This window comes from Chiloscyllium plagiosum, unplaced genomic scaffold, assembly GCF_037043375.1.
Source record: "Chiloscyllium plagiosum isolate Xiang-an unplaced genomic scaffold, Cpla_swu_hap1 HiC_scaffold_1, whole genome shotgun sequence".
NCBI classification, from domain to species: domain Eukaryota; kingdom Metazoa; phylum Chordata; class Chondrichthyes; order Orectolobiformes; family Hemiscylliidae; genus Chiloscyllium; species Chiloscyllium plagiosum.
Window position 1 is genome coordinate 72,978,904 of NW_028270139.1, and position 22,409 is coordinate 73,001,312.

The 22,409-nt window shown below is 39.9% G+C and overlaps 1 protein-coding gene across 1 annotated transcript in view; it reads right to left on the reverse strand.

Moving 5' to 3' along the window:
• Nucleotides 1-22,003, reverse strand: part of cnga1b (cyclic nucleotide gated channel subunit alpha 1b) — a 52,092-nt gene extending 30,089 nt beyond the window's left edge. The window contains exons 1-3 of the mRNA XM_087987898.1: nt 21,702-22,003; nt 4,560-4,684; nt 1,288-1,350 (exon numbers count right to left, since the gene is read on the reverse strand). Coding sequence (XP_087844024.1) covers nt 1,288-1,350; nt 4,560-4,663 — 167 coding nt within the window. The 5' untranslated portion in view covers nt 4,664-4,684; nt 21,702-22,003. The remainder of the gene's footprint in view (nt 1-1,287; nt 1,351-4,559; nt 4,685-21,701) is intronic.
• Between the last annotated feature and the right edge of the window lie 406 nt (nt 22,004-22,409).

Genomic DNA, 22,409 nt, shown 5'->3' on the forward strand with positions numbered 1-22,409 from the left:
CATTTAAAATTACATCTACAGTTGTATTTGTGTCAGAGTTCACAAAGAAATATCACATTAAACTGCAATATTTCTCAGTTATTGTTTTAATTTTCATATTGTCTGATATTTATCAGAAAGACTTACACTAATACAGTTTCATCAATTCAGGATATTCCTACATATTTTATAATTAATTAAATATTTTTGCGTTGTAGTCACCATTGTAAAGTCAATTTGAGCACAGAAAGCTCCCAAAATGAGTAATGAAAGAAATACTAAATCATTTCTTGCAGGTATTGGGGAATAAATATTAACCCAGTCAACGGGAAAAGCTTTTCTGCCCTTCCTTAAACAAGGCCAGATAATATGCAAAACCAGAAATTGCTGGAAAAACCTAGCAAGTCTGGCAGCATCTGTGGAGAGAAATCAGAGGTAATGTTTCGGGTTGAGTGATCGTTTCTCATAACCTAAAATGGTAAGTCTGCACTTCTTTCGGTTTTTATTAAGGCCATATAACACTTCATGTTCATCTGAGAGGGGTGGTTGAGTTAATGTCTTATCAAAAGACCACAGTTAATGCAGCATTTGTTAAGTTGCTAGAAAGTTAAGGGGTGATCTGATCAAAGTTTTTAAGATATTACCAGGAAAAGACAGGGTAGATAAAGGTAAACTATTTGCACTGTTTGAGGATTCTAGATCTAAGAGGCATAGTCTAGAAATTAGGGACAAACCATTCAGGAGAGATGTAAGGAAGCACTTCTACACACAAAGGGTGGTCAAGGTTTGGAACTCTCTTCTACAAATGGCAGTGGGTACTGCATCAGTTGTTAATTTTAAATCTGAGATAGATTCATTTTTGTTAAGCAATGGTATTAAGGGATATGGGCCATAGGGAAGTGTATAGAGTTGGGGCACACATCATTTTCTGGATTAGTGGTGCTGGAAGAGCACAGCAGTTCAGGCAGCATCCAAGGAGCAGCGAAATCGACACTGCCTGAACTGCTGTGCTCTTCCAGAACCACTAATCCAGAATCTGGTTTCCAGCATCTGCAGTCATTGTTTTTACTTGGGGCACACATCAGCCATGATCTCATTGAATGGTGGAACAGGTTCCAGGGGCTGAATGGCCTACTCCTGTTGCTATGTAAGTGAACTGAAATATCAGTGTAAGGGTTATGTAAAGTTTTAATTCAAACTTTCAATTTAGAGATGAAAGATCTATGTTTAACATTGATTTACTTGCATAAACTGTACAAAATGAACAATAAAAAATACTTTGTATCAGAAATCTAACACTATACTTACTCATCATTGTTGTTGCTGTTGTTAATGTTGGACATCTCCCTGTCATCAACAAGGGTCTGGGTCCTAATGATAGCAAATTGGTTAGAAATAAATTTAATTTAAAACAAATTTTAGAAGTGGCTAATTGAGAATCATCTTTTGAGAAGGTTGATCTAAAACAACCTATAATCAGTATGAATGAATATTGGACAGCCCAAAATAATGAAATACAGGGATGAATGTGTAAGGGATATAAATAAAGTTCTTTAGCCAAGGTACAATAGCCAGATATACGCATCAGGTCAATATGAATTTAACTGCAAAATCCTGCACCTAGTAGTTAAAACAACTGCCTGATAAGTTTCAAATCTTATCCCAACCCTTGTATATGCGCATTGTTAGGCTCATAGTTTCCATAAACAAACTAAATCTCCAAGGAGCTGAAAATCTGACTCCTCACTTACATTGTGTATCAAATATTGTATCCAGGTCAAACAGTTAAATCTAATTGCAGTAAATCATTTACATGAGAGTGTGTTGGATGGCTGCACAGTACATCAAAATAATTATATAACACCTTTTCCAAACCTTTGGACTTTCAGAGTCAGGAAAAAAACCAACAGGGAAGAATATCCTAAAAAGAATCAAGAGTCAAGAGTCCCGAGTAGCTTTATTTGTCATTTTTACCATATACAACTGCTACAGTATAAACGAAACAGCGTTTCTCCAGGAACAATGTGCTACATGGACAATGCAAATTACACGGAGTACAGGACAGCATAAAGTGCATAAGATAAGTGCAAAACTCACAAGATAGCACAGTAATTCCTGAGAAGACAAGACAATAGGCACAGTAGTGTGAAAATTACAGTATAATAATGAATAATAATTCATAAAATTGTTTCAGCAGCAATTTGAAAAGTCATGCAAAGAATTGCAGATGGAATACAGTGCGATCATACAGTGTTAAGGAGCCTGGTGACTTGGGGGAAACAAGTGTTGCACAGTCTGGCTGTGAGAGACTGAATGCTCCAGAGGGAGGAAGGTGAGTTTGAATATGGATTGTGTGGGGTCGTCCATAATGCTGTTAGCCTTTTGGATGCAGCGTGTGATGCAAATGTCTGTAATGGAGGGAAGAGAGACCCTGATGGTCCTCTCAGCTGTCCTTACTATCCGTTGGAGGGTTTTACGATCCGAGACAGTGCAATTCCCGAACCAGGCAATGATGCAGCAGCTCAGGGTATTCTCAATGAACCCTCTATAGAATGTGGTGAGGCCGGGGGGGGGGGGGGGGAGGTTGGCCTTCCTCAGCCTGCGCAGAAAGTAGAGACGCTGCTGGGCTTTCTTGCCAAGGAGTTGATGTTGAAGATCCAGGTGAGATTCTCCGCCAGATATACGTCAAGAAATTTGATGCTCTTCACAATCTCCACGGGGGAACTGTTGATATCTTGCAGAATGTGGTTGCTCCGTGCCCTCCTGAAGTCAACAACCATCTCTTTCGTCTTGTCTATGTTCAAAGACAGGTTGTTGGCTCTGCACCAGTCCATTAGCCGCTGCTCCTCCTTCTCTCTGCTGACTTATCGTTCCTGCTAATGAGACACACTATAGTCGCGTTATCAGTGAACTTAATGATATGTCGTGTGTCAGCAGGGTGGACAGCGTGGACTGAGCACACAGCCCTGGGGGGCCCCTGTGCTTAGTGTGATGGTGTTGGAGATGCTGTTTCCAATCCAGACTGACTAAGATCTCCCAGTCAGGAAGTCCAGGATCCAATTACAAAGGGAGGGATTCAGGTCCAGCAGACTCACCTTTCCAATCAGGTGCTGAGGAATGATAGTGTTGAATGCAGAACTGAAGTGTATGAACAGAATTTGATGTGGGTATCCTTCTCCAGGTGGGTGAGGGCCAGGTGGAGAATGGTAGAGATGTCATCATCTGTTGAGCAGTTGGGACGATACACAAACTGCAGGGTGTCCAGTGAGGGGGACAGCAATGTCTTAATATGCCTCACCATGAGCCTCTCGAAACACTTCATGATGATAGGTGTTAGCGCAACAGGGCAGTAGTCGTTGAGGCAGGATGCTGAAGATTTCTTCAGCACGGGGACGACGGTGGTAGCCTTGAAGCACGTTGAAACTATGGCGCAACTCGGGGAGATGTTGAAGATGTCTGTGAGAACATCCACTAGTATGTCAGAGCATCCTCTGAACATTCTGCCAGGGATGTTATCTGGTCCAGCAGCCTTACATGGGTTGACTCTGCATAGGGTTTACCCATGTCAGCCGTGGTAAGACACAGCACCTGGTCATTGGGAGGGAGGGTGCTCTTCCTCGCTGCCATGAAAATAATGCCTTTGTACAGATCCTAACAGAATGAATGACAAGACTTATTTTATAATTTTTCGATAGGTTGACCATCCAATAGCCAAGATCGACCATAGGCAATCTGTGAGCATTCGCCAGGCATTCTGACATCACAGGGATGAGAGTGGAATGTGAAAAGGACACTATTAAGTGAAACTATCATTTTGCAAGCATGTACCATCACACCATTAGAGACTACAATTAGTGTTTTGATTTGCGCCACAGACCTGTTTCATGGCACGTCATTTGGTTTTCAAGTAAACAAACAGATCAACATTTAAAATAAAATTTTAGGTGAAATAGGGTTATCTCCATGACTATTTGTCAAACTGTGTATATAATATTCACTACATATCTCAGTTTTGGTGAAAGCTATTTTATGATTAACTTCAGAGAAAATTACAGGCAAGGTTTTGTCCTGGGATGAAAAGGATAAATTTTACAGAGCCCTGCAATGCTGGAACTAGCCTATAGGTCCATTAGTTCACCCAAATGCATTTTTTCATGAGAGAGTTTTTTCTTAATTTTTCATCTTTCAATGATAGACAGACAGATACAGAGTTAAAATTATATGAACAGATAACGAGGGTGTTTAGAGCAATTGACAATTGGAGTGCTAACAGTGTTAAAGGAGTGGTGGAGATGTAAAATTGGTGGAAATGTTGGGTGTGAAAAGGAGAGCATGAGTCTACTCTGTTGAGAGCAGGCTTCTGTTACTTATGGATAATACCTGAAGACAAGCTCAAAAGTCATGTAATGGACAATATCAGTGCCCACTTTTCTTCAGAACCATATAATTCAAAATAGCAAGAACTTTTTTTTAAACTTGTGTAGATACTTATATTGTGTAGTGTTGTTGAGTTTCATTATGAAACTTTTCTTAAGTGACAAGGTTTCTGATATAAGATGACTTGTATCATTCTGCTATACCTGCTTTGTCCATTCTCCATCTGTTCCATCTCATCATCTGCAGGATGAACAGAGACTCGGGGAATGCGAAGATAGCTCTGGTGTGTATTAATCACAGTCGCCATCTTGATGACCAAATTGATTCCCTGAAAAGGAACAAGACAAATAAAGTAAAACAAGATACTGTGCACCTGGATATTTTGAAATAAAAACAGAAAAGCTTCAAATATTCAATAGATCTGGTAGCAGCCGTGGAGAGAGAAACGGAGTTAACATTTCAAGTATGGCTCTTGTTCAGAGTTGAAAGGGATTTAGAAATGATGATTTTCACGCTGCTGACAGAGGGAGAGAGGTAGTGAGTGAACAGATAGTGAGGGTGTTTAGAGCAATTGACAATTGGAGTGCTAACAGTGTTAAAGGAGTGGTGGAGATGTAAAATTGGTGGAAATGTTGGGTGTGAAAAGGAGAGCATGAGTCTACTCTGTTGAGAGCAAAGCACCTTTCTTTCATGATTACAGATTACAGATTACAGATTACATTACAGTGTGGAAACAGGCCCTTCGGCCCAACAAGTCCACACCGACCCGCCGAAGCGAACCCACCCATACCCCTACATTTACCCCTTACCTAACACTACGGGCAATTTAGTATGGCCAATTCACCTGACCCTGCACATCTTTGGACTGTGGGAGGAAACCGGAGCACCCGGAGGAAACCCACGCAGACACGGGGAGGACGTGCAAAGTCCACACAGTCAGTTGCCTGAGGCGGGAATTGAACCCGGGTCTCTGGCGCTGTGAGGCAACAGTGCTAACCACTGTGCCACCGTGCCGCCCACAAATGTGGCATATAACATTATTGTTACATCAGCTAATTATATGTGTAAAGAAAAAGTTGCCATTTTCTTACACTGTAAAAGGGGAATTGAATTTTGCACAATGCATATGCAACATTTTCAGAAAAATATAAACGAGTGATTCTTAGTTGGAAGTGCTGGCATGGAAAATTGATAGTGGTTGATAATATCCGACAAATGAATAACCTTGAATATTTTGAAGGCTGAGATAGGTTCTTTAATATCTACCTCACTCTTATCCTGACTGAGCACCCCAAGCAGGCCCTGGACTGACTTTGAAGACTATCTTTATCTTACTGAGTCAGAGCCCGAAGGAAAGCAATCCCGCTTGACTTCACTGGGGCCTGCTGACAACCCTGACAAGCTTTCTGGCTTTGTGTCTGTGCTAAATGGCAAGACAAACAAGGAAGCTGGTATCTCTAGCTCAGGAGCAAAATATAAAAAGCATGACAAAGCAATGCAAGGCAGGGATGCTGTGAGCTTCCAGATAGGGTTAAGATGAGTTCACACTATGACAGCAAGTGAAGAGTCCAGAGATGGAGCCTGGTTCAGTCCATGAGCTGAATGCATGTCCCTGAGTGCACTGTGTCCTTGCTCCACATTACACTGATAATTGCCAGTGCACCCTGAGGTGCAACTTTGAAGTGAAGAGGTGGATTGAGGGTGTTCCTTCAGGATTCTTACAGTCTGGTAATGTGGATGACACAGTGATGTGGAGCGCATATGGCTGGTGCCCATGGAGTGTGCCGTGAGACATTGGTACAACATTTCCAACATGGAGGCTGGTCACAGCAAACAGCAAGCTAAACCTGCCAGGTGCTTGGTCAAGTTGCATATCAAGATTTCTTAACATCGAGCTTGTTTGCTGTGTTCGGTAAGATGGGAGGCTGAATATTAATGCACCCAGTTGTGCCATTAGCAAGGTATTTTAAAATTGCTAATCCCCGTCAATTGGCATATTGTCACTGCCAAGGGAAAATCTCGCCATGCTACTTATGAATAGCATACAATATGGAGCAAGTTGCTCCCAACATTGAGATGGGCTTCGCTGCACTTGTCACTCAGTTCTGCAATGTGCCTTGCCCTTGTCAGCATTGTTCACACCCTTATAAAATTCTGTCCCATGGTTTCTGAGAGATGGGGTTCAAAGAGAGAAAAGCAATAGCTAGATTTGAGAACTGTTTGAGATAGGCGTGTCAGATGGATGCAATTATATTGTGATAGATCTGAATAACCAAACAATGCATCAGGTAATCCAAGATGGCAAGTCTGATAAATTACATCATAAACTGCTGGAAAGGGGAGGTGACTGAACTAAGAACAGAAAGTGCTGGAGAAACTCAGCAGGTCTGGCAGTATCTGTGGAGAGAGAAACTTGGCTCATGTTTCGAGTCTAATAAGACTTTTCTTTGGATCTTCTGCAGTTTAATAACTACAGTACTTTGCTTTTATTTGCGGTAAATTAATATTGAATGACATATTGAAAATAGCAGCCTCACTTTAGAAACACTGGATGGACAATTTTGCAGGATAAAGTTTGGTCCTACCTCTACCATCAGCCTGACAAAAACAGGTTAACTGATTGGCACCACAGAATCCAGATCCATGTAAATTTAAACATCAAAAAGTCTAAAAGACTGTTTCAGATGGTGGCAGCTTGGGATACTATGATTATGAATATGGCCCTGTCAGTAGAAAATGTAGGGACATAGATTATTTTGATAAGATGTGTAGAAGTAAAGATGAACAAAGAGTGAAACCGTGTAAAGGAAAGAGAGATGAAAGTCCCACAGCTGTGAGGTGTGTTGAAGAAGATGCAGAGAGTGAGCTAATGACTAGCCATGATTTGGAGGTGCCAGTGTTGGATTCGGGTGGACAAAGTGAAAAAAATCACACAACACCAGGTTATAGTCCAACAGGTGTATTTGGAAGCACTAGCTTTCGAGGCATTAAGACAGCACCTTGGAAGCTAGTGCTTCCAAATAAACCTGTTGGACTATAACCTGGTGTTGTGTGATTTTTTAACCTAACAATAACTAGCAATCATGAAGACATATTTTTGTTCAGTGAAAACAACCATGTGAACGTGCCAATGATTTCTGCTGGTGTTGAATTGACCGCATTGTTATTGGCAGAACATTGTGGGAGGAGCTGAAGACAAAGAGGATCAAGTGCACATCTTGAAAATGTGTCAAAAGGTATTATCCTCACACACCTTATATCCTACTTCAAACTCTTCCATGGGTGTGAGAGCTGGGAATCAGAACCAGAATTTAACACATTAAAGGAAGTTTCTTCTGATCAAAGGAGCTGCCTAATCCTTGGGGGTGCAATACATTGGATTGAAAGTGAATTCAGTAAAATTCTATGTAAAATTTAGAGAGCAGTTTTGAGCAGTGTTTTTAGGAATTGAAAGTTGCACATCCACCAAGTGAGATTAACCGTTGATGAGAATATGAAGCCTATAGCTCAGCCAGTACCCAAAATGCCTTCTTGACTGAGAGGGCAACTTGAGGCAAGGTTCAAGGAACTGATGATTCTTCAATGGGCTGTATGATGTCTTGATCCAACATTGAGGTGAGTGCTGTTATGGTAGCATCAAACTCTGTGTTGATATGCAACAAATTAGTGAAATGGTTGTGAGAGAATGACATTAAATTCCCACAGCGGACAAAGTCTTTCAAAGGTTGTTAATAAACAAAATGTCCTCTAAATTAGTGCTAAAGCAGCTAGAGCTACATCCTGATTTGAGGAAAGTGACAATTTTCACTCATTATGGACTGTACTTATACAGGTGATTAACATTTGGCATAAATTTGGCACTGGAGATCTAGCAACATGACATCTATAATAGGATATAAGGGATCCCAAATACAGCCAACAGAAAGGAACATGATGGAAGGCTTAGATTTTTGTTTGCTCGAGTACAGTCAACAGCACTTACTGTTGATGCAGCAAAGTCCTTGCTGGGTGTTACAGAGCAAACATTCATGGGAAATAAACTCACAAGCGACTGAATCAATTGAGACACAGAAAAGAGAGAAGCAAAAACAAAAGGCACGTGAACCACAACATTCCAATCAAGTGAAATGTTCTCTGGGACTTGTGAACTATTGACTGAGGTACATTTCAAATGTTGCTACCCTGGCTTATCCATTGAGGAAATTAACCATGAAGAAGGAACAGTTCATATTTGCAGAAGAAGAGAAGGCTGCTTTCAAATCTTTGAAAAACAACTTCATAGTTCCTCAAACCCTGGGATACTATGACCCACATGTGCCAACAAAAGTCATTGTAGATGCCAGTCCAAAGGATGAGGAGTGCCTGTGACTAATACCAATGCAAGTAGATCTCTGACAGATTCTGCACGTGCTAGTCCAGCATTGGGCTGGAATTACTTAATTTTATGAACCACAAACCATTAGAGGTGGTCTATTCTGCCAGATTCAAACCCTGTGCCAGAACCACTAGACTGGCTTTGGAACTCTGAACATTCAAGCTCATGGTAATTCCCATTGCTGGAAAAATGAACATCACTGAACCACTGTCACTGCTAAGAGAGAATCAAACACAGAGATCCTCACTACAGTACACAGCTGAATAATGTGTGTGGATTGTAGCTGATATGACTGTACTCTCAAATCCACATTTCCAGTTACCCACAATAACATTTCAACTTCTTGACTAACAAGAACCTATCTCAGCCTTCAAAATATTCAAGGATTCTGCTTCCACTTCCTTTTCAGGGACAATGCTCCAAAGACTCACAACCCACTCAAAGAAATTATTTCCACCCCCTCCCCCACCCCCGTTTCAAAGGGGTGACCCCTGATCTTTAAACATTGCCCTTTATTTTAGATTCTCCCACAAAACCAAATGTCCTCTCTACAACTACCCTTTTCAAGGTTCTTCAGGATTTTGTATGTTTCAAACAATTCATTTCTTCTTCTCCTATGCTCCAGCAGATACAAACCTATCCTCATTAGACCATCTGCTCATTCCAAGCATTAACCTAATAAACCTTCTCCAAATTTTCTACAATGCTTTACGTCCTTCCTTAAATAAGGTGACCAATACTTTACAGAGTACTCCAGATGTGTCTCACTAGTTCCCTGTATAACTAAAGCATGAACTCACTTCTTTTCAATTCAGTTCCCCTTGTGATAAATGATAACATTCTATTAGCTTTCCTAATTACCTTCTGTTCCTGTATACTAAATGTTGGTGATTCACGCATGAGAACACCGAGATCTTCCTGCATTTCAGGGCTCTGCAATCTCTCACTATTTAAATAACATGCTCCTTTTCTATTCTGCATGCCAAAATGAACAACTTCTCATTTTTCTGCATTATATTCCATTTGCCAGCTCTTTGCCCATTCACTTATCAATATTCTCATTAAAGTCCAGCAACGCTCCACTCTGACTCTAACAGCTGTTCTAACTCACAGCACTTTCACTAACTTTCCAACAGTTAATGTCAAAAGCAACCTTGCCTTAAAGTTCCACACTGATCTTCTTAAATAGCAGTAGTTTGTGGTTCCTTGTGCACTTAGAACATAGAACTCTACAGCACAAGAACACAATGTCTGCTTCAATCGGGATGCCATTTTAAATTAATCCCATCTGCTTGCACACGGTCCATATCCCTCTATTCCCTGCCTGTTCATGTGTCTATCTAAATCCTCTGAAAGTTTGCTACTGTGCCCGTTTCTACCACCTCCACTGGCAGTGCATTCCAAGCACCTCTGTGTAAAAAAACTTTCCCCCTCTAACATTAAACCTATGTCCTTTAGTATTTGTCATTTATACCCTAGGAAAAAGGCTCCATCTATCCATCCTATCATTATTTCATATATTTCTATCAAGTCTATCAAGTTGCCCACTCACTTGAATACATGATCAGCTGGGAGTGTTTAAAATATACGTCAATGAGATCCATGAGGCACAGAATGACAAGTCAGGGGACCAAGTCATTGTTGGATACTGAGTGTCACCACAATCGCTCCACTCTGCATACCCCTGACACATACACACTAACTCCCTCACAAATATGGTGTGCAAAATGGGTTGTACTGGGGGTGCTGACAATGGATCATCTGCCATTTTCAGATTCCAGGCTTCAGTATCACTGACACCACTGGCACTGCAAAGTTGAATTTTGTTGGAATTGTGCATTATGAAATTACCATATCTAGGATAATTCACTGACATTTTCTTTGCTATTTCAGAGAAAATAATCTCTCAACCTTCTTGGTTTTAGTGCAAGATTGCTATGCCTGTTATATTTTCTAATCATATAATGATGTCCATTAATCAATTTCACTACATATAACAACATATAAAAGGCCAGGTCGCTGAACCCCAAACATACAATTGAAAATGGCCATCAGGACCTGTGGAAGCCCTGATGTATGAACATATATGGGAAGTGCCCTTGATGTTTCAACTCCTGATGGCCAATTTACCTCCTCACTGGGAGACTCCATGAATATCTCTGACTCTGAGCTAGAGTTGGCGACTTTGGACTGCTCTGCCATACATTCCTGAATAGTTACACAGAAATTGTAAGGCAGATTAAAACCTATTATAACACCTGGACACCTCCACAACTGACTCTCCATTACCTCCACCATCCTCCAATATAACCCTGAGTACCCGACAATGCACACTTTAACGTCTCATCAACCAACTATCCCCACTGACTACCTAATTAGGTCCTGAACCAATTAGGCCAGTACCCCATTAATCTGAGTCCAGATCCAGCCCCCATTGATCACCCAACTAAACCCCCAACCTGACACGATCACCACCCAACCCAACCAAAGCATCCTGCTTGATCTGACCCGAACACTTCCCCAACTAGATTACCCTTAGCATCCAACTATTCCCCTAACAAGAACTGTCCAACCCCTGGCCTGACTACACCCCCTAAACTATTTTGACTATCCACTGATCCACCCACCCATCTACCCATTAATTTACTCACCCACCCATTCACTCACTAACACTCAAACACTGGACATTTAAACTTACCATATGGGAGCTCATGCCAAAACAAAAGTGCTGCATCCTGCCTTCCCTAGCTCTATTCTCTTCCAATGACCCTCAACTGAGAGACACTGTACTGTCCATTCATGGGAAAGCTGGGTTTAGAAGACGATGAAATAAGTTCACATCAGTGTCAAGGGAAATTGTGAGAGCAGTGGCACTCTGACCATGATCATTGCCACTGCTTGGAAGATATGGCCATTACTTTGTCTGATGAGAAACCTAAATGCAATCTTGTCGACAGGTATCAAAATGTTTTCTTCATTATTCGGCACAGTACATTCGTAATAAACTAAACTAGGGCCCTGAGATTCAACTGGACTTTTTAAAATTCACATTTGGGAAGTGGGTGCTACTGGCTGGACCAACATTCATTGCTCATCCCTAGTTGTGCTTGAGAAGATGATGGTGAGCTGCCGTCTTGCTATCAGTCGATTTGATGTAGGTAGACACATAATGCTGTTCGGGAGTCAGTTCTATGACTTTGACTCAATGACACTAAAAGAACAGCAATATATTTCTAAATCAGAGTGGTGTGTTGCTTAGAGGGAAACTTGCAGGTGGTGATGTTCCCATGTAGTTGCTGCCTTTTTCTTCAAGATAGGCTTATAAGATGCTGTTTAAGGAGCCTTGACAAATTTCTGCAGTGCATCTTGATGGTGGTTCATTCTGCTGTCACTGTGCATTATTGGTGGAGAGATGAAAGTTTAGGGATTCATACCAATAAAGTGTGCTGCTTTGATTTGGATGGTATCGAGCTTCTTAAGTGATGTTGGAGCAACACTCAACCAGACAAATGAGGAATATTCCAAGAAATTCCTGGCTTGTGCTTTATATACGGTGGACAGGCTTTGGTAAACCAGAGGTGTGTTGCTTGCTTCAGGATTCCTAGCTTCTGACATGCTCTTGTAGCCACAGAATTTATGTAGCTAGTCCAGTTCAGTTTCTTGTCAGTGGTAATTGGCCAGGGTGTTGAAGTGGGGGATTTAGTGATCGTAATGCCATTGAATATCAAGGTGTGACAGTTATATCTTTTCTCTTGCTAGAGATGAAAATTGCCTGGTAATTGACATTTAGCCAATTTGAAAAATTGTCCAGGTCTATTGGATTATTTTAAGATCTGAGAAGTTGTAAATAGTGTTGAACATTGTGAAACCATTAGTGATCATCACCACTTCTGACCTTATAATGATCAAGTAGCTGAAGATGATTAGGCCTTGGACACTACCCTGAAGAGATGTCCTGGACCTACGATGACTGACCTCTAACAACCAAAACCATCTTCCTTTGTACAAGATATGACTTCCACCAATAGTGAGTTAACCCCAATTCCTATTGAACTTAATTTTGCTAGTGCTCCTAGATACTGCACTCAGTGAAATGGTGCCATGATGCTAAAAGGCAGTCACTTTCACCTCAGTCTCATCTCCAAATGAAAGCAATTGAGACAATTAATGGGAAGAAAGGGAAGTCATTGGGGAGGGTTTGTCTACAGAGTCAGTATGGGTGCAAGTCAGAAACAGGAGAGCAGCAGTCACTTTATTGGGAGTTTTCTCCAGAGTCCCCAACAGCAACTGAGACACAGCTGAGCAGATTGGGAGGCAGCTGTGCAGAAGTAACAGGGTTGTTATCAAGGGTGATTTTAACTTCCCTAATATTGATTGGAATCTCCTTATTTCAAATAGTTTGGATGGAGCAATTTTTGTCAAGTGTGTCCAGGAAGGATTCATGACTCAATATATAGGTAGGCTGACTAGAAGGGAGGCCATACTGGATTTGGTGCTTGGTAACAAACCAGGCCAGATGTCAGATCTCTTGGTGGGAGAGCGTTTTGGTAATAGTAATTACAGCTCCCTGACCTTTACTATAGTCATGGAAAGGGATAGAAGTAGATGGCATGGGAAAGTATTTAATTAGGGGAGGGGGAAGTATGATGCCATTAGGCAGTTCTGGGGTGCCTAAATTGGGAAAAGGTGTTCTCAGGAAAATGCACAACAGAAATGTGGATGCTGTTTAGGGAGCACTTGCTGAGAATGCTGGATAGGTTTGTCCCACTGAGGCAAGGAAGAGATGCTAGGGTGAAGGAACCTTGGAGGACAAGGGATGTAGAACCTCGAGTCAAGAGGACGAAGGAAGCTTACTTAAGACTGAGGAGACAAGGATCAGACAGGGCTCCTGAGGGTTACAAGGTAGCCAGGAAGGAACTGAAGAATAGACTTAGGAGAGCGAGAAGAAGGGATGAAATAGCTTTAGTGGGTAGGGATTAAGGAAAACCTTAAGGCATTCTACACTTATGTGAGGAGAAAGAGGATGGCCAGAGTGAGAGTAGGACCGATAAGGGATAGTGGAGTGAACTTGTGCCTCGAGTCGGAGGTCCTTAATGAACACTTTGCTTCAGTATTCACTACTGAGAGAGACTTTGTCGTTTGTGAGGACAGCATGAAACAGACTGATATGCTCAAACAGATTGATGTTAAGAAGTAGGATGTGCTGAAAACTTTGAAAAACATAAGGATAGATTAGTCACCTGGGCCAGATGGGATATACCCTTGGTTTCTACAGTAAGCAAGAGAAGAGATTGCTGCACCTTTGGCGATGATCTTTGCACCCTCACTGTCCACTGGAGTAGTGCCAGATGATTAGAGGGTGGCAAATGTTATTCCCCTGTTCGTGAAAGGGAATATCGATAATCCTGGGAACTAAAGACCAGTCAGTCTTACATCTGTGATGGGCAAATTATTGGACAGGATTCTCTGAGACAGGATTTATGATTACTTGAAAAACTATAGTTTAAATAGAGATAGTCAGCATGGCCAACTATGGTCATGCCTCATAAACCTTATTGAATTTTTTGAGGATGTGGCAAAACACATTGATGAAAGTAGAGCAGTTCATGTGGAGTACATGGATTTAGCAAGGCATTTGGCAAGGTTCCCCATAGTAGGCTCATTTAGAAAATAAAGAGGCATGGGATAAAGGGAAATTTGGCTGTCTCGATCCAGAATTGACTGGCCCATAGAAGACAGAGGGTGGTAGTAGATTGTCAGTATTCAGCCTGGAGCTTGGTGACCAGTTCTTGGATCTCTGCTCTTTGTGATATTTATGAATGACTTGGATGAGGAAGTGGAAGGTTGGGTTTGTAACTTTGCTGATGGCATAAAGGTTTGTGGAGTTGTCAATAGCATGGAGAACTGTTGTAGGTTGCAGTGGGACATTGACAGGATGCAGAACTGGGCTCATAAGTGGCAGATGGAGTCAACCTGGAAAAGTGTGAAGTGATTCATTTAGAAGGTCAAATTTGAATGCAGTTTACAGGGTTAAAGACAGGATTCTTGGCAGTGTGGAGGAACAGAAGGATTTTGGGGTCTATGTCCATATATCCCTCAAAGTTGCCACACAAGTTAATAGGGTTAAGAAGGCGTATGGTGTGTTGGCTTTCACTAGAAGGGGGATTGAGTTTAAGAGTCATGAGGTTATGCTGCAGCTCTATAGAGCCTTGGTTAGACCACACTTGGAATATTGTGTTCAGTTCTGGTCGCCTCATTATAGGAATGATGTGGAAGCTTCAGAGAGAGTGCAGAGGAGATTTACCAGGATGCTGCCTGGTCTGGAAGGCATGTCTTATGAAGAAAGGTTGAGGGAGCTAGGGTTTTTTTCCTTTGGAGTGAAGAAGGGTGAAAAGTGACTTGATAGAAGTGTACAACATGGTGAGAGGCATAGACAGAGTGAATAGTCAGAGACTTTTTCCCTGGGCAGAAATGGTTATCACAAGAGAGCATCATTTTATGGTGATTCGAGGAAGGTTTGGGGGAGATGTCAGAGATTGGTTCTTTACACAGAGAGTGGTGGGTGCATGGAATTCATTGCCAGTGGTGGTAGCAGAGTCAGATACATTAGGAACATTTAAGCGAGTCATGGATAGACACATGGATGATAGTAAATTGACAGGTATGTAGGTTAGTTTGATTTTAGAGTAGGATAAAAGGTCAGCGCAACATCAAAGGCCAAAGGGCCTGTACTGTGCTGTACTGTTCTATGTTCTACGGAATTCACACTCATTAAAGCCCACAACGTAACAGGGACTGATAATCAAGAATTTTGGTACCTGACAAGTTCTTAACATTGAGTCTTTTAATGCATGCCTGTATACTTCCCAGTTTATATTGGTGTAATTAATAAGAAAGTTCAGTACTAGAAAATATTAGAAGACATTGGCCAGAATTCTTTCTTGTCAGATGGGGCATGAACAATGTGAGAAAGGTGGATCAACACACAAAGAATGATAAAATCTGAATCCTGATGTTGAGAAAAATATTTGCAATTTTCTCTCAAACCTTGAAATGGCATCATTGTTGAGTAGCCATTATCTAATTTCTGTGCCTTAATATCTTCAAAAAGTTCCAACTTGCCTTAGTTACACACCAATTTTCCACTCCTTTCATGAGAAATTCCAAAAGTAAATCAGAGTAGGTACCAGGCAGCTGCAGCATGTTGAATACTTGTCCTGGCCTTCAGAAAACATCATCACTGCTTGCTCAATGGCCAGCATCCTCTTTGAATCACCAGGCACACAAGTCAGCATCAGCAAACCCATTGTCTCCTCACCTCTTCTCTTGGATCAACTCATCGACCACTTCAGCCATTCCAAACTTTACTTTGAAGCTCAGGTTACCTACAACTTGCATCCTATTGCCAGGTCTCTTTTTATGCATGTATCTCTTTCACAAATATTGCTTTCTCAATGTATAGGGTCTTTAGTCCTCTACTGGCTGCCCATCATGATGTATTATGTTGCCTTTTAGGGGAAAGCTAGCACTTGTCAAGATGGGAATCACTGAACAGTCAAGGGGGTGGAAATGTCACTGTGCAACATTGCGTTATGTTAATGTCATACTTGTAGCATGTGTCAGCATTGTGCAGCAAACAAATTTCATGTGCTTCAAGCTAATGGCCATGTGTGAAAGTCAAAGGGGACCAGTCCTTTGTGGTGTAAAGAGGGACTATAGTCAGTCAAATGACACTATTCAAGAGGCTCATTCTACTCCAGTACAGGGGTTAGCCATGGTCAGTCACTAACCAGGAAAATTGTAATTTACTCTATATAGAACATAGAACAGTACAGCAGAGGAGTGGTCCATTTGGCCCACGATGTTGTGCTGAACATGACCCCAAATGAAACTAATCCCTTCTGTTCATTTGGCCTGTCTATAGCTTGCTGTAGGTAACTATTTTGCAAACCTCTCTGGTAAGATTGTATTCATAAGAAATGCAAATTGAAGTGACATTTATGAGCAATCAATTCAGCTGAAAAATGTGAGTGTGCCATGGAATTGTTTGACTTATTGAAGTGTGCCTTGTAATTGAAAAGTTTGGGAACCACTGCAAGAGATTATGGGGGCATTTTGGGGTGGGGGGTGTGGTTCAAAGACTGTCACCAGTTTTTGGGGTCACTTTTATCAATGGTTGAACCTGTTACTTACTCTATCAAGTGCTACTATTCTAACTTGAATCACAAATGCGCAATGGAAATGAAGCATATCTGCTACCAAACTTTGAGTGGGTGCAATTAGTGTAATTGATTTGGCTGAGGGAGTGGATTCTACTTGTGAGTAATCTGAGATCCTTTGACTGTTATTTTCTTACATGCAATGCTTGGGTCATGTCATTGTTCCTACCACACTTGCAAACTCCTCCTATATATATGCCACATGGTTTGTGTGGCATACAGCTGAAAAATGTCCACCTGTAAATGGTCCATGAAGAGGTATGCCATTTCCCTCCACTTTGGAGACCTCCATGTTCCAGTATGTGAAAGATAATGGTCATAAGTTATTTGTGCAACTGCTCACTGATCACATTATGAGGAGCTGCTTTATTTCAGATGTTCCTCACACATTGTTGAAATCACCACCAATGGAAGCTGTTGTCACCTCTGTTTGTTGAACCATGGATGTCCACAGGAGTAGGTGAGGAGCACCTGCATCTGGAAGTCCAGAACCAGCATTCCAGGACTGGTGGATGTGTGGCAGCCTCAAAGTTTAGAGTTTTCAGGCAATGGTGCCCTCACAATACAGAGAAGGTGCAGGAGGACCACAGACTTTGGTCTTTGATAGAATGTCCTCCAGATGAGTGAGGCACTGTGACACCACCAAATGAGGATGTTCTGGGGCATTATGACAGAACTGTTATTTGCTGGAGCATTCAAAGTGTATGTCAGGTTGGGAGGCAGCTTGCTGGGATACAAAGGGAATAACAATCATAAATGGAGGGGCAACACAACGTATAAGTGAGGGGGAGATGTCTGTGGACACGGTTATGGTCAGTCATTGCCTATGCAGCATGCCTTGTGATGTCAGGGATTATAGATCGAAGCCAGGAGGAGCGAATAGAAAGCTGGAGTTGCCATTTTTGCCTTCCTTGTTTTCTAAATTGACTTACCAATGCCCATGTCATTCAGGGAATGGGAAGGTTCTGCCCTACGTCCTCACTGGAGAATTTTTTTGAAAAAATCTGCTCCTGTGACAAACAGGAATAATTTATCCTAAAACTCAATTATAGATTTTTAAATGTTCTTTTTGTTTCTATGTCTCCAGAATCATGTGTTGAATAGCAATTGAAAAAGTGTCTGTTAATAAGATAGGCACTTACCCAAGTTTGATAATTGGAAAAACTATCTCATTATTTCCTCAATCAATACTCAGAACACAAAGAGCATTTTATTTGCGCAATTGTGGACTATTTCAGTACATATCATTAATTAACCTTGTATCAGATTAATAGTGAAAGGAAGTGGGTCCATAATTGATGATATTGTCAGTAAAATGTAAAAGCATCACAATTTATTTTTAAAAACCCTGAAAATAAATCAGACTGCTGGAAAATACAGTTTTTAAAAGTAAGAATGATTATAGATTGTCCAGAAGCATGTATCTCTTTAAGAAACCGTTAACAAATTTCAGTTTGTCTAGTTTCTTCTTTTGAAGCTGTTGATTTTAATTATTTCAATCTCAGGACAATTCTACAGGAGTTTCTCAGAGTGTCGTCATCCCCAGTGGGATATTCACTGATGATTACACAACATTCACCTGGAACAGCCTTCCCTAAAGCACTGGGCTGCCCCTGCACTGTAGAATCTGTAGTCATTCAAAAAGATGGCTCACAACTAACTTCTCAGGGGAAATTAGGGATGATGATGAGGAAGTCTTATTGGAAATAGAAAAAACAAAAATGAAGCACATTTGGCAAAATCTGTGAAGAAATAAACAGAGTTAATGTTTTGAGTCCAAGATTCTTCTTCAAATCCCATTTTGGACTCAAATCATTAACTCTTTCTCACTCCACTGATGCTGCCAGATCTGATGAAGTTCTCCATCCTTTCAGTCTTCATGGTGGTTTCTAGATGTCTCACTCTGATGGTGTTCTCCTCTGGCTTTTATTACAAATCAACAATTGCTAAATTAAACAGCTAAATGTTAACTTTAAAATGAATCATTGTTCCACAAAGCAAAGTCAATCTTGTTGGAATTCCTTGTAATATCCCTTCTGACCCCTATTTAACACTGAAGCTTTAAGACTTCATGCCTTTGGGGGTTGAGTGGGTGCTCTGGAGGTCTTGAATTATTTAATGACTCTTTATGATTGACTGTGATTATGATTGACTCTTTATGATTAACTCTTGTAGATGAATCCACAAGAGAAGTCATGTGGCTTTTGAGACCCATTTTATGATTCCTTTTGTCCATTTTAAAGACAGATTTGCTTTCTTTACAAAATGTACTAAATTATAAACTCACATTTATAAAAGTTCTTTACGCCTTTTCATTGTTGCCTGCTATGTTTTGACCCTGACCCTCTTTGAGAAAATGCTACAGATGAATTAAGTTTTCTAATCCTAATTCAAGTTTTCAGAACTTTTCTTTTCTTTTTATATTTCTTATTGATTGTCTCTCTTTTAAGTTCTTTTAAATTTCACTGGAACACAATTTTTCATTGCCACCGCTCTCTGAGTGCCCCTCCTGCCCCACAAGTTAGGTTGTGCAACAGCAGCAATGAGCTTTCTGCTCTCCTGTTTTAACCTTAGTTAACCATTTAACCAAGCATCATTGATTTTTGAAACATACATTTGTTAGCTCTTAGTTTGTAAATTTGTACATATAACCTCTTCAAACAGGTGAGAATTACATGATAAGCAACAACACAGATACACGCAACACTCGATATCATCCTCCTAATCTTCACACTGAGAACCAGGTCATTTCAATGGCGATCTACTTTGCTAAGTGGACCTTTATTACCATCCATTACAACTAATGCAATGTGACAATAAGAACTTGGATTTACTGGTCTGTGTTAACTGCTAAAATCATACATTGCATAAAGTAATGATCGGTTTACCAGTCACATCATTCCTTCTCTAGCCCAGGTTTAGAAGCATTGGAAATTAATTAACAATAGTGGGTATATTGTTGAACATTTAGTAACACTACAAAGACATAAGAGTTCATTAATCCTATTAAATTTCTGGTACTTCTTGTAATCAGTTGTATCCAGATGGAAAGGAAAACAGATTTATAGCTAAATTCCACTTCTATTAGAAAGGTATCGAATAAACATAAATAATGAAATAATAAAACTACAGATTTCCAGTGTTAGTCTGAGCACTGTATTACATGAATCATTTAGAAGGTCGTGCATTGACATAACTGGTTAAGTTAGCCTAACTAATTCAAATTTTCTTAGTTGCTGATTTTGAATTGCTTTCATATTCGATGCTTAAATGCCAGGTATTGCCAGATACTCATAAAAATTCAAACCTAGAATAATATATTAACACAATAGTATTTTAATTATCATCCCGGCATCATTATCAGTCCAATTTATTTGCCTTTTTTTTTGTGTAGCATTTATGATCTTCAAAGTGAAAAATGTCAGTTTTAAGAAATTGAATTGTTTTCCCTATTTAGCATTCATTGTTAACAACAAATATTCTAGTCAGGTGTAGTGAAGAATAGATCCAGAATAAATTCTATTCTGCTCCAAAACACCTAACTTGTCTAGTCTGTCCAGAATGCTCCACCACCTTACATTTCCTATCCAAGTCAATGTCACTTATTTACAAACAAAGTTGTAATTTAAAAATTGCCAAAAACTCCTCAGTGTTTTACATCCACTAGGAAATGTGTGAAAGCAACTTAAAATAATAGACACAAAAGGACTTTTACTCCCTTTTGACCAGGTGCACTTTTTTTGTTGCCATTTTGGGCTTTATTTGCACCTAAATAATTAAACTGAAAATGTAATTTCTCCACTCTCCACTTAAGACTTTTCCTCCCCTTTGAGAAAATTATGTTCCTCATTGTTTTGCGGGGGAAATCTGGATAATTTCCAATGCAGGGTGCACATATAGCAACATAAATATAGTTGTCCTTATTCTAGAATTAATAGGAGAATTGTTTTTTCAATATTGTGTTTATTAACTAATTAATGCTGGAGCATAAAGCAGCAGGCTCTAATATTATCAGTGCAAAAAAATAAAAACTGGCCAGAAGTTATCAAAGAATGGAACCAAGTGTGAAGATGGCAATAGCATACCCTTGTGCAAGAAGTATGCTCCATATTTACCTAACATCTAAGCTTCCAGATACATTAAATTGGTTTAGCATCCTCTGTGAAACAAATTTGCACTTCCTGTTCCATCCATTAAAAAAAAATCCAGATCTATCTGATAATAAATAAGTGAAGTAATGAGGTGCTTAAAGAGTAATTACATTAAACATAAAATTTATCTTTGAAAAATGTGTATTAGAATATCCTCCATTTCATTTTCAGTTCAGTTTTAATGACATAAAATTGCTTTCTATTGAAAGAAAAGAGAACTGCATGATTTAATTATACACAGTATATAATTAATATAAGTACTATACTACTTTCATTCTCTTAGTGGCACATGTTTGGATGTCACTTAACCCAATACATTGCTCTGAGAGACTCTTGAGGATTACATAGAATAATTAATCATTAATTAACATTGAAAATCAATGACTGAGGAAAACAATTACAAGTTAATCATACGTCTCCCCAACATGAAATGGAAATGAGTTCGGGCATTGATCAATTAAGTTTCACAATGCTGAATAAGTGAGCCATTGTGCAGAATATGTCCAAACCATCAAATTCAATGAATCGATATTAAAAAAAACCACAAAGAAAACAATATCCACAATACACCCATTTGATACAGAATTAAAAGAAACTTACCACAGTGGAATGGACCACTTGAACAAGTCCTGAACTCCCACAAATGATCTACATTTAATTTGGATCCACGTAAAACACTAGGTTATTAATCGATGGGGAAGCCTCCTCCTTCATTCAATGGCAGCAAGAATCCTCAGCCAAGTTGAGATTGAAAATTCACACATTATGTGAAAGATAACAGAAAAGTTAAGCAAATATCTACAGTTACAATGAAAGATTAGCAAATCTGCAGACCCATAACTCCGACATCTCCTTCATTGTCCACCTTGAAAGAATTGGAACCATCTCAGGGATTATCAGAGCCAGCCTACTAACTGTAATACTGTGCATTATGACTTAATCTCCTATTCCTATATTAGCTTAATCAACCACAACATCAATTTTGATTTTAATTTCCCAGTATGTGGATGAAATGAGATAATGTCAGTCCCAATGAAAATAAAAATATAGGTGGACGAACCAACATCAAATGCAGCTGCATTTGAAACTTTTTCCAATAACATTGAAAGATTTAACTGTAATCTGGTCACAGTTGTAATGCAGGAAAAATGACAGTAAATATATGTCTAGGAAGATTATTTATAAACAATTATTCATACAAAAACAGAAATTGCTGGAAAAACTCAGCAGGTCTGGCAGTATCTGTAGAAAGAGAAACATAATTAACGTTTCTGGGTCTCTGGGGCTTTTCCATCAATTTCTGTTTTT